An 11,468-nucleotide genomic window follows, 5' to 3' on the forward strand; every position below is an offset into this window, starting at 1 on the left:
TTATGCACTTTTTTCACAGATAGTCATGTTATCTTATATGCTTTGAATAAACGTGCATTGGTGGATGCGCCCTCTTGTGGCGTCAGGAGAGAAGCCAAAAGCTTTTCTTCACCCTAACTGAAATTATGCATTTTAAATTCGAATATAATTCGAATTTTGATCATATTTAAGTACAAAATTCGAATTTAGTTTTTCAGCAATTTTGACAGCCCTAAAAAGTACGTAATTTCTATACCACTAGTTTTCCCAAACATATCTTTCATCTCTCTATCATCTGTATATAAATGTAATACAAGTATATAATGAAAATGTAATGTAATATAAATGATGTTAAATATATTATTTAAAAAAAATATATATATTTTTTTTCTCTAAATGTAATTTAATATAATATAGCTTTACATTTGAAATAAGACGAGTGATTCAGATTTACACACATTAAAGGAACAGTTTCTTTCTTCTTTTGAGAATAAAAGAAGATATTTTAAAGAATGTTGGTAACCGAACAGTTGACAGTAGCCATCGACTTCCATGGAACAGAATTTTCATTTTTGGATGAACTATATCTTTAACACTCTTGGAGCTGATCCTCAGCCTCTGGAAATGACAGCGGTGTCTGACTCACCGCCTCCCCCTGCTGCTGGGGGCTGGATGTGGCGGACTGACTGCTTTGCTGTTGAGGGGAGAACTGAGACAACTGCTGCTGCTGTAGAGAGTTAAAAATCAGTGGTCCCGTAGGGAGCTGAAAGAAAGGGAAACACAAACATAAATGGGAGGGAAAGAGAGAATCATCTCCACAAAAGCCAATACTTCAACTACAAAAGCTCTTTCACCTGAAGAAGGTTGAGCGGTCGCAGTCCAGGACTGTTGTTCAGGCCAAAAGGCCCACCTGCTGAAACAACATGATAATTTTACTCTCCACAATAGTGGTTGACAATTGTAAAAGTCACTAATGAACATCTGACAAAACAGGGAGGAATTCACAGAGAGTTTACCTGCTGGAGCAGCAGGCTGCATGGCAGGAAGAGCTCCAGACATGAGACCACCAGAGGGCAATAGTCCACTCAGGGGTATACCAGACGCCAGAGTACCAGGACTACAACCCAGCATTGGGTTAGAACTCATCAGAGTCTGCGGACTGCTGTAAGAAACCACAAACAGAGGTGGTTAGTCACCATTTTTTTCCTTTCACATCCCCCAAAAAAAGTCACAAACATGGGTTCTTACCAAACCGGGCCAACCACGTTGATGAAGTTGAGCCCTGCGGGGTTTGTCATGACCTGTGAAGATGTGGTGCTGGACGTGTGCAGGGGAATAGTCATGACAGGCAGGGTCATCTGCTGTTGGGCGAAGGGAGTCAGCAGGGTGGGCTGCTGTGGAAGGGCGGGGTCCTGAGGGGTGGGCGTTACTGAAGGCGTGGCACTCTGAACGTCGGCAGGGTGTGGCGTAGAACACGGCGTGTTGGTGGGTGTGGGTGTGGAGGGCTTGGGTGTACCTGATCCTATGGAGTAAAATCAGAGACAAAATACAGATCTGGCTAGCAAGCAATGCATTAGCAAGCGGTGACAGCTTTCTATTTGTGAATGGAGTGATACTCACTCTGCATGGGCGAGAGAGCAGCAGGGGACAGCAGGCTAAGCTCCATGGAGTGTTTCCGGGACAGCGACTGATTCTTCGTGGGTGGAGGGGTCGGGCACTTGAGATGGCCGCTTGAGGCCTGTGTACTATACGGGTTACCTAGACAACAGGAGGGAGTGTTTGTTTGTACACTTTTTAAAGTGGAGAGACAAACATATTGAGATAGAAGAGAGGAAATGAGATTGAGACATGATGGAGGTCGGACCTGAACTACATTTATCTCAAAAATTGTTTTCAATGTTGGTAATAATAAGAACCATTTTTAATAACTGAGCACCAATAATAACTGATATAAAATGAACATTAAATCAGCATATTAGAATGACTTCTGAAGGATCATGTGACACTGAAGAATGGAGTAATGATGCTGAAAATTCAGCTTTGCTATCACAGAAATAAATTACATTTGAAAATATATTCGAATAGAAATGTCTTTTTAAATTGTAATAATATTTCACAATATTACTGTTTTTACTGTATTTTTGATCAAATAAATCCCTATATATATATATATGTGTGTGTGTGTGTGTGTGTGTGTATATATATATATATATATATATATATATATATATATATACACACATACATACATATGTATTTTTATACGTATTCTGCTCTTCTCTTGTTAATACATTACGTTCGTCTCACCTGAGGAGGCGCAGGCTGAGCCGGCTGGCAGTTTGATAGGAGGAGGTCTGTGTTTAACACCCTTTCCTAAAACTGAAGACTGGACAAGCGCTGAGAAACCATCAGCCTGCATCAACAAGATCCATCAAAATGCACCAATCTTAGACCAAATCATGCCAGAATGTCATAACATTCATGTAGATTTTTTTTAAGGCTCAAGCAATTGTTTTGGTGCCCATTTTCTAAATCTGTCACATAAATCTCTAATCAAACACTTAGGATTTGTTTAGAAAGGCAGAAAAAGATAAAATCTGCCTTTTATCTATTTTTTGTAGCCTGAACTGCAAAATAAACACATCTGATGTTTACAAACCTGATCCAAATCAGATTAAAATCCTTTTTTTTTTGCAACGTGTCTTCAGAGTCGGAACAGTCACATGTAACGTCATATATCAAAGTGTCTCACCTCGTTTTCCCTGGAGGGGGAGAGCTGGCCTTGGGACCCTGTGCTGCCTGAGTTGTGCAACATCTTCACCTGACACTTAACGTCCCGTTCATACACCTCCTTATACTGCGTCAGAAACCTGTGGCACAGGAGTATTTTCATGGCAGTTGAGCGCAACCAAGACCCAAAACAACAAATCATGGCTCCTGTACTTACCGATCAGCGTCTGTCTTTGAACCTATGAGGAATCTACAAACCACAGAGAAAATAAAAGATCAGGTAAGTGCAACAATTAGGCAAGCATAACTAATAACAAGTTACTCTCATCTTAAAATAGAGTGTAATGTAATACATAATGTGAATGTGAATAAATGTGAAATAAGTGAAATGAAATAAATGAAATAGTAAAATGTACGGTGGGTGAATGAGGTGTAGGTCTGTGACATCCTCCTCTGATTTGGAGTCTTTGGCGCTGTAGATTTTCCCATACACCTGTGGATCCCCCATAGACTGGAAGATAGTGACTTTTGTTCTTTGAGGCTGACCTCCTACCTCACACTCAAAAATGTAATCGTCTCTCACGTCCTGTTCCAAGACAAAGACAGCATATCACACAGATAAAACAACAAAAACCTGTTTTTTTCTTACTAGCATATTATAGGGTCCATGTACAGTCTAGTTCCTATTTAAGATTTACACAATTGTGTTACCTGTGCAGGCCAAACAGTGGGCTGAGTGTCATCTAGTTTGACAGAGCTCTTAGCCACTGCATATTTCTCCACCTGGAAGCACAAAGAAAAACTTTGTTTCACAGATTTGGATACAGGAAAAAAAATCCAAACATCCCATCTCAGAATACTGAAGGACACAAAAGAATGTGAAATTTATCTTAACAATACTTTTAAAGTCATATTTCATTAAAAAAAAAAGTTATTTCTGTTATAAATGGCTTTGGACCTACAGAAAAGAGAGAGATGCTACTTGTACGTTCATTTAACTGCATTACAGCAACTCACATCAATTTCTGATGGGACAGTCAGCTGAAAACTGCTCTGTTTCCACATGTCCACACACTGCAGGAAAAACAAGAGTCATTAAAACACAGAAAACAACCACACTACTCATACAAAAAGATATAATAAAACACTTTAAATGAGAAATTTGATTAACACAGTACTGTTCAAAAGTTTAATTGGTAAGATTTTTGAAAGACCCTTATACTTAAGGCTACATTTAATTGATAAAAATACAGTAAAAAAAAAGCAATTTTATGAAATATAAAAATTTAAATAAAAAAATCTTAAATTTAAAATTGTTTTTTTTATCATCAATTTAATGTATCATTGTACGTTTCACATTTTACCATGTTTAAATCCATTTACCCAAAATCAGAACAGAAATTAAAACAGCTTTGCAAATTCTGTCTGTGTCTTTGACTCACATTTCCAGCTTTGGAGATCTTAAGGTCTATGGAAGGAGCAGGTTTCCTCTCTTTCCTCCTCTGCAGGTAGTCCAGGAGTCGGAGCTGTGGCAGTGCACGGCAGTGGCTCATCATCTCCTGCTGTCTGTTGAGTGCTGCTTGAGAATGCCTCCTAAAACACCTGCAGAGAGAAGAAATATGACATCCATCAGCGTGGAATGATGGATAACTGATGTATGATGGATTTGATCACCTGCTTTTGAATTTCAGGATATCTCTGTATCAATACAACGTTTTGAAGCCTTTAACTTTGATAAACCACATGAAATGGTCCTCTTATTTAGCTTTTCACAGAACAGAGGAATAGATTCTCGTCAGATTCTTGCACTCAACTTATACAGGCAAAAGAACTGTTTTTGTTAGCTGCATAGAGCGAAGACTAAACGTGTGTTGGTCAAAACCACTTACATTCCTTTAGTCACAACAATACAATGAGAGATCAGAACAGCAGCGGCTTTTCAGTTCACAGATGGTGACTAACCACAGACACAATAAAAGATCTACACTGTGCACATCAACATAAGCTCTGTGGGTTTCAGCAATTCCTTGGGTGCAAAATGTTTGCAGTCACAAACAATCACACGACACACTGAGCAGCAGACGACAGGAACTCATCAGAGACAGTTTGATTTAGTTTAAGGACAACTGATGATCAAGCAAAACACATATTTCACTGAAGCTAAAGAGTTAAATGCGTCACCGTTTCATGGATCGTGTGTTCATCTTCTGTTTGTTGTAGAGCAGACGGTTGGTGGTGCAGCTGACAGAGATGGAGGGGTCCAGACACAGAGGCTCTGCTGTGGCCAGAATCAACTGACTCTCCAGCTGAAGTTTATCATCCTGTAAACACATGAGAACCACATGAGAACCGATGCATCCTCTATACTTCACACTGTGCTGTGAATCTGTCACTTTAATGGTCTTTGTCAATCTACAGTACTTGTCAAAAGTTTAGAGTCAGTAAGATTTTTCTAATAGAACTAATATTTTATTCAGCTAAGATGCATTAAATTGATCAAAAGTAACAGTAAAGACATTTATAAGTGGTAAAAAAAAAGACTTCTATTTCAAATAAATGCTGTTGTTTTGGAATTTGTATTCATCGAATCCTCAAATGTATCAGTTTCCACAAAAATATTAACAAATACAACTGTTTTCAACATTGATAAGAAGTTAAGTTCTACCATATGCTTTAGTAATTTTTATTATTTTTTCTATTTTTTTTTTATTTCCATTTAGCTTTCTTTTATTTTTATTTCAGTTTTAGTAATTATAGTATTTCAACTTCAACTTAGTTAGTTGCCAAAGCAACATTTCTATTTTTTTTAATTTCTAAATTTTCATATTTCAGTTAATATTTATATCAGTGTTTCCCCTAGGTTTTCGGCTTTGGGGGGTGGAGGGGTGGGGTGCTGGATTCCGTTTTTTTCCCGTTTTAACTTTTCTGGACTCCTTTTTAATGGTTAAATTAAATGTTATTAATCAAAAAGCATGTCTAGCTAATTAAAATCATGAAACTTGAATAATTTAACACCAATTTATTGAAAGTTTAACAAAAATTACATGTTTAGGGCCCTATGAAATGTTTTATTTTTTCCAACCTTATGTTTTATTGTTACCAAATTCTGTTTTGCATGGCTAATTATTTGAAAGCATAAAAACAAGTTTCATTTATTCTTACAATAGCCCTATGATTTTTTTCCTCAGAAATTCTGTGTAGTGTATTGCGATTTTTAAGGCATAAAACATTCATTTAATTTATCTTTTAATTAATATAAATTAAACAAATTGTATTTTTTGAAAAATAAAGGGGATTTAATATTACAATTAAAAACATTGAAGAAATATTGTATGATTATCCCTTAAAAATAAGGTTTTAATAATTTTAGTAGTAGCCTATTACATACATTCTACTGAACAATAGTAATGTTGGCTATTTCTGCCACAATGACTTCAAGGTAAACTAAACTTTTATTTTGACGGGTTGCCATGAATACCTTTAAATTTTTGTGTGTATATGATATGATGAGGATAGTTTTACTCAAACGAAACGGTCAGATGCTCATGAAGTGACTCTCAGAGCAGTTCTGGAGATGTTCATGTATTTATGTCCTCATTAGTGAGACGGCAGACGCTAATATCACCGGAAGAGTCACGCGTGCTTCAGTACAAGTAGTAAACAAAACCGCGCGTCTGCACCATTCATAACACAGAGACATGCAGAATTCATTTTTAAATAGTCTTTTTGCGGGCCGCCCCCCTAATATAATGGCAGGGGAAACACTTTATATTATTTCAGTTTTATTTCAATTAACGAAAACAATTTAATATTAGTTTTAGTAAACAATAACAACACTGTTCTGAACTTGATATAGTGCAGGTAGCATTTTCAACTGATAATAATAATAATAAGCATTTCTTAAGCAGCAAATCAACATATTAGAAATATTTCTGAAGGCTCATGTGACACTGAAGACTGAAGTAATGGCTGCTGAAAAGTTATTTTATTATTAAAAGTTATTTTAAATTGTAATAATATTTCACAGTATTGCTTGATGAGCATACGAGACTTCTGTCAACATTTTTTAATAACTTTACTGACCTCAAAGTTTTGAATGCTAACAGATAGAGTCACCTGTGTCCACTTGTGGTGATCGCTTGTCATAGCATGAACGTCACAGATCAGGGTCTGGTGGGGAGATGATAGATGACTTAATAACAATACTATAGAAAAAAAGGTCTCTCAAAATACAGAACAGAGACTGCTGGTCACAGATCAGGTCGGTTATTAACCTGCATAGTGGGTCTCAGCAGGATGTGCCGGCTCTGGTAGGTGGGCATCTTTGCATTTCCAGACTGTCGATAGTCCCTGACCTCAGCTATGACACAGCCACTGTGGAATATGTTCACCTGACAGAACAGAAGCAGAAAAATAAATCTAGACTGGTGGTTTATGCATCAGTTCGTCAGAGTGCTATAAAACTATGCTGGCTGGAATTAAAGAAAAACATAGGTTAATTAAATTAAAATCACATCTAGAATCAATTCTGAACCAGTATTATTTTAGTATTATTATTTACTGTAGTAGTGTTTATTAATATTTTAATTTAGCTTTTATTTTTATACTTTAAAGTTAATTTTAGATATAGCCATTTGTTATGTGCTTTTGTCATTATTTTTTAGATTTCTAATTAGCTTTATTTTATTTCAGTTTTAGTAATTTTAGTAATTCCACTTATTTTATTTTAGTCGCTTGCCAAAGCAATATTTTTAATTTTCGGTTAAGTATAAATATTTTATATCAGCTTTACCAAAAACTATTTAATAACAGTTTTAGTTAACAATAACACTGTTGTTCTGAATATTATTTCGGACAGGCTGTTTATAGATATAAATAAAATTATATAAAATATAAATATTTCACTAAAAGTAAAATATTTAAAATGTCATGGATAGCAGAAATTAGAAAAAGTGTCAAATTAAAACAAAAAAAACAAAGAGGCTACACATAAAAAAATCTACATTTTTGTTCAGTTACGCCACTCACCTGTGATTTTTCTAGAAGGTCTACAAGAATGGGTGGCAGCTCCTCTGCATCCAGGTACTCCAGTAACTCGGTTTCTTCATAGCGAAGTCGGATTGTTTCTGAATCTTATCGGTTGGGATAAAAACATCAGTTCAAGAGCGAGTTTCTTAACATGCAACATGAAAAGCTCAGCTGATTTAACCATAAAACAAAGAAAAAGCAGACAGTACCAGATCCATTTTTTCCTCTTAGCATAAGTGAGTATCCTTCATTTCCAGGGTACAGGTTGACCACCAGACATGAGACTGACTCCTGTGAGGCCAGCTTCTCTAGTAGATTCACATTTCTCCTCAGTTTCTACAGAAAGGGGGCACAAAGGATAATAAATATATATAATGCAATAATAATAAAACATGATTTGATAAAGTTATAAAATCCCACCCTACAGTTTTACCTCACTTAATGTCTTGTTTTGTTAAGAAATATATAAAATGATGGCAGTAAAGATGATTGTGAATGCTACTTCATTTGTTATGTGTTACATCGGGTGAAAATTACCTTCAACACTGGTTCTTTTTCACACTCTTCAATGTACAATTCATAAAGTTTCTGATATAAGGATTTCCTTCCACTTGAGGATACCCGTCTCTTCAGAGGTCGCTGACGAGCACTTTCAACAATGTACTAAACAACAAATAACAATGTTATGGAACGGTAATAGAATACACACAGGTATTCTTCTGCACAGTGATTTCTTAACTGACATTTTTAAAATAACAGTACATTATAATGGATACAAATAAAAAACATTATGTACAATAAGTATAAAGTACGCAATAAAATAATACAGAAATAATAATTTTGAACAAATACCTCAGCCCGATCCAATGCATACTCTAAGACTTGTTGCTGTGGAAGAAAGATGAATGAAAATGCATAAGATAATCTCTCATACTGTCCAAACAAGCCATCGAAAATGTCAAATATGATCAAATCAAATACATAATGTTAAATAAAACCCAATCCTGCTAAAAATGCATCATTAAAACAAACCTGTAGTTCTTACCATTGTGGTTGCTGCGTGACAGGAGGCGATGTTGTGTTACACCAGCACTGTCACCTCCACAAACACACCATTCAAGCCCTGAGATCAGAGAGACAGTTCAGGAACACACTCCCGGGTGCATTTCCCTGTCAGCTGTCAGTTTCCATTCAAAACTCAACCCCAACGACAAGCGTATGAAGGCGAATACACAGAGTTTGAGACATGAACTCAGCTCATTCAAACAGTTATGCATCTGTGTGTGTATGCAGTCACAACATCTGCGAAACAAATGTGGCGAACTTCAACAGGATGATGACAAAGTATGTGTTAGAGAACGCAATAGCGATAAATAGCAAGCATTCATGAAATGCAAGGGAATATGAGCCCAGCAGAAGAAGGCAAACTTCAGCACTGCAGCTTCAGCAGACGACAGGCTGGCTAACCACAGCTAACAGCTCACTTAAAATGCACAACTCCACAAAACACGACCAGCTGACAGAGCGGGGCAGAACGGGACAATGGCGACAAACATCAGAACCGACTTGCCAATCGAGTTGCATCACCACAGACAGGAAATCCAAAGCAAGAAGCGGAATAAATGTGCCAGTGCCTTCAATGAAAAAAACTCACAGCAGCCATTTTAGTTCCAGTGTAACAACAAAATCCAAACTTCCGGCGTGCGCGCGTGCTGGAGGCGGAACCAAAGATGTGCAGCGCGGAACCGCTCAAAAGCTGCATTTCTGTTCGTGATGATATTGATATATCGCACAATACAAAACTCAAAAAAATAAACTATGATAGCCATAGTTTCCATCAAAATACCGTAGCCACTACAGATATTGTTACTACATTTTTTCAGTGGCAACTTGGTTTTAGCCTCCAATGTCATTAGAAAACAAAACGACAAACCTTCTGTGGGGGATCAGTAATAAATATTTTTACAGTAAAAATATGATTAACTGCAGTGTCTATCTTAGAAATAAATCAACATTTAAATTATCTACAATAAATAATACATTATAGTTAATATATATATTTTTACAGGTGGTTATACTTCTTTGTATTGTTTTTACTGGAAGTTACCAAATAGGAATATAAATAAGAAATAGGAAGCATAAAGACAAAAAAAAGAAAGAAAAAAAAACGATTATCATCAGAGACTGAGAAACAAGAGAAGATTTTTAGTGGAGAAGGAATAAAACTGGGCCAGAAAGGACCTAGAAATACAAAGGCAACCTCTTATGTTCTAGCTTAAACTGAATTGTTTTGCAATGTATTTGTGTATATATTTTGTCTTTCAAATAATATTGGTATGCAAAATACTGGTATGTGATTATGAAGACTTGTATTGGTACAGTAACACTTGACAGTTACACATTACGTGTACTTACTATAGTTATAACAGTAAATTATGCATAATTACAACCAATCCTAAACCAAACCCTAACATTAACCTTAACCTTATAGTAAGTACATAAATGCGTAATTAGACTGTTACAATGTCACTTTAAATTAAAGGGTAACCCTTTTATCTTTTCAGTTTTCCAGCAAACCATTTATAATGCTGACAAGAGCAACAACTTTTTTTTTTTTTTCCCTTTAAGATCAGATAATCAGTCCAAAACGGTTTTTACAATCCTATCAGCCTGCTGGTGAACTAGTAAATGAAATGAAAAGAATCAGTTTTTTAGGATAAATATTTTTATTAATCCATTCCCTAAAATGAAAATGTGCACATCACTTCAAACAAAAGCATTCAGAAATCTTCTAAACTGATGCGAAGATCCACTAACAAACAGTATTGCATAAACCACTTGAATGTCACATAACACAGGCCACTGGAGAGAACAAAAAACTAACTCATCTTAAAAAAAAGGGGGGGCGGGATAATAAGACAAGCAATGAATAAACAGAGAAAAAGAATAAGACATCAATAACACCAACATAAGCAAGTTTAAACACATGGCCTACATATGCAACACACTCGAGACAAACATGAAACTAGTCCATCTCATGTAGTTCATTCAGTATTTCCACAGCAAACAAACATTTGGGCAGTGTGCTTCATTATTTCAGTAACTCCAACCACCTGTATGCCAAATCACAGAGTGAACCTTAAAAAAGATTAAAACATTTTTTACAACACTTCGGACACATATTGCTTCTTTTCGACAATTTATCCATCACTACTCACAGTGATAGTTTGCTGACGTGACCTCTCAGAGCATAACCAAAATAACATTCATACAAAATAAAATATCCTTAGAAACCCCAGAGGGGTCAGTCGAATATGTATCTCTTATAAAGAGAACAGATAATTCAAAATACCTAGCTGATTTCTCAAAACAATGTTGAAGCTTGCATTTTTTTTTTTTTTTTTTAAAGATTCTAAAGATAATAGACACTTAACCATGCACACATCAGGGCAGCAAGTGGACAGGATCCTCTGAGTGTCCACCACGTGGCAACACAGTCTGATCTGAAATCAAGGCAGCAGGGTAAAGGCTCACTTTCCCCTGACTATACTTTCAGTTTATGCACTGACCCTAAATACTATAATAGCATAAAAAAACAACCTCTAAACACTACAAAAATGAAAACCACACATTAAAAAAAAAAAAAAAAAGGTTTTAAATATTTGCAACAAGCAAATAATTGTCCTAACAAAATAAATACTGAAAGGCTTTGGTTGAGCATTTCTCTCTCT

At 36.0% G+C, this 11,468-nt stretch overlaps 1 protein-coding gene across 4 annotated transcripts in view; it reads right to left on the minus strand.

Annotated features, from left to right (window-relative positions):
* LOC107734446 (transcription factor SPT20 homolog) overlaps positions 1–9,467 on the minus strand; it is a 15,129-nt gene extending 5,662 nt beyond the window's left edge. Inside the window, exons 1-21 of one of the 4 annotated variants that reach the window (XM_016546408.1) lie at positions 9,392–9,467; positions 8,783–8,860; positions 8,590–8,625; positions 8,275–8,400; positions 7,947–8,073; positions 7,738–7,841; positions 6,984–7,100; positions 6,826–6,879; positions 4,891–5,030; positions 4,152–4,311; positions 3,727–3,783; positions 3,421–3,492; positions 3,126–3,295; positions 2,927–2,959; positions 2,732–2,849; positions 2,287–2,392; positions 1,600–1,737; positions 1,228–1,501; positions 996–1,141; positions 834–892; positions 626–742 (exon numbers count right to left, since the gene is read on the minus strand). In XM_016546408.1, coding sequence (XP_016401894.1) covers positions 626–742; positions 834–892; positions 996–1,141; positions 1,228–1,501; positions 1,600–1,737; positions 2,287–2,392; positions 2,732–2,849; positions 2,927–2,959; positions 3,126–3,295; positions 3,421–3,492; positions 3,727–3,783; positions 4,152–4,311; positions 4,891–5,030; positions 6,826–6,879; positions 6,984–7,100; positions 7,738–7,841; positions 7,947–8,073; positions 8,275–8,400; positions 8,590–8,625; positions 8,783–8,785 — 2,157 coding nt within the window. In that variant the 5' untranslated portion in view covers positions 8,786–8,860; positions 9,392–9,467. Of the gene's footprint in view, positions 1–625; positions 743–833; positions 893–995; positions 1,142–1,227; positions 1,502–1,599; positions 1,738–2,286; positions 2,393–2,731; positions 2,850–2,926; positions 2,960–3,125; positions 3,296–3,420; positions 3,493–3,726; positions 3,784–4,151; positions 4,312–4,890; positions 5,031–6,825; positions 6,880–6,983; positions 7,101–7,737; positions 7,842–7,946; positions 8,074–8,274; positions 8,401–8,589; positions 8,626–8,782 lie in introns of all 4 variants that reach the window. The other 3 variants (XM_016546407.1, XM_016546409.1, XM_016546406.1) reach the window with 3 other exon arrangements.
* Between the last annotated feature and the right edge of the window lie 2,001 nt (positions 9,468–11,468).

The sequence above is a fragment of the Sinocyclocheilus rhinocerous genome, unplaced genomic scaffold (genome assembly GCF_001515625.1).
Source record: "Sinocyclocheilus rhinocerous isolate Xijiao unplaced genomic scaffold, SAMN03320098_v1.1 scaffold1211, whole genome shotgun sequence".
In the NCBI taxonomy this organism is placed as follows: Eukaryota; Metazoa; Chordata; class Actinopteri; order Cypriniformes; family Cyprinidae; genus Sinocyclocheilus; species Sinocyclocheilus rhinocerous.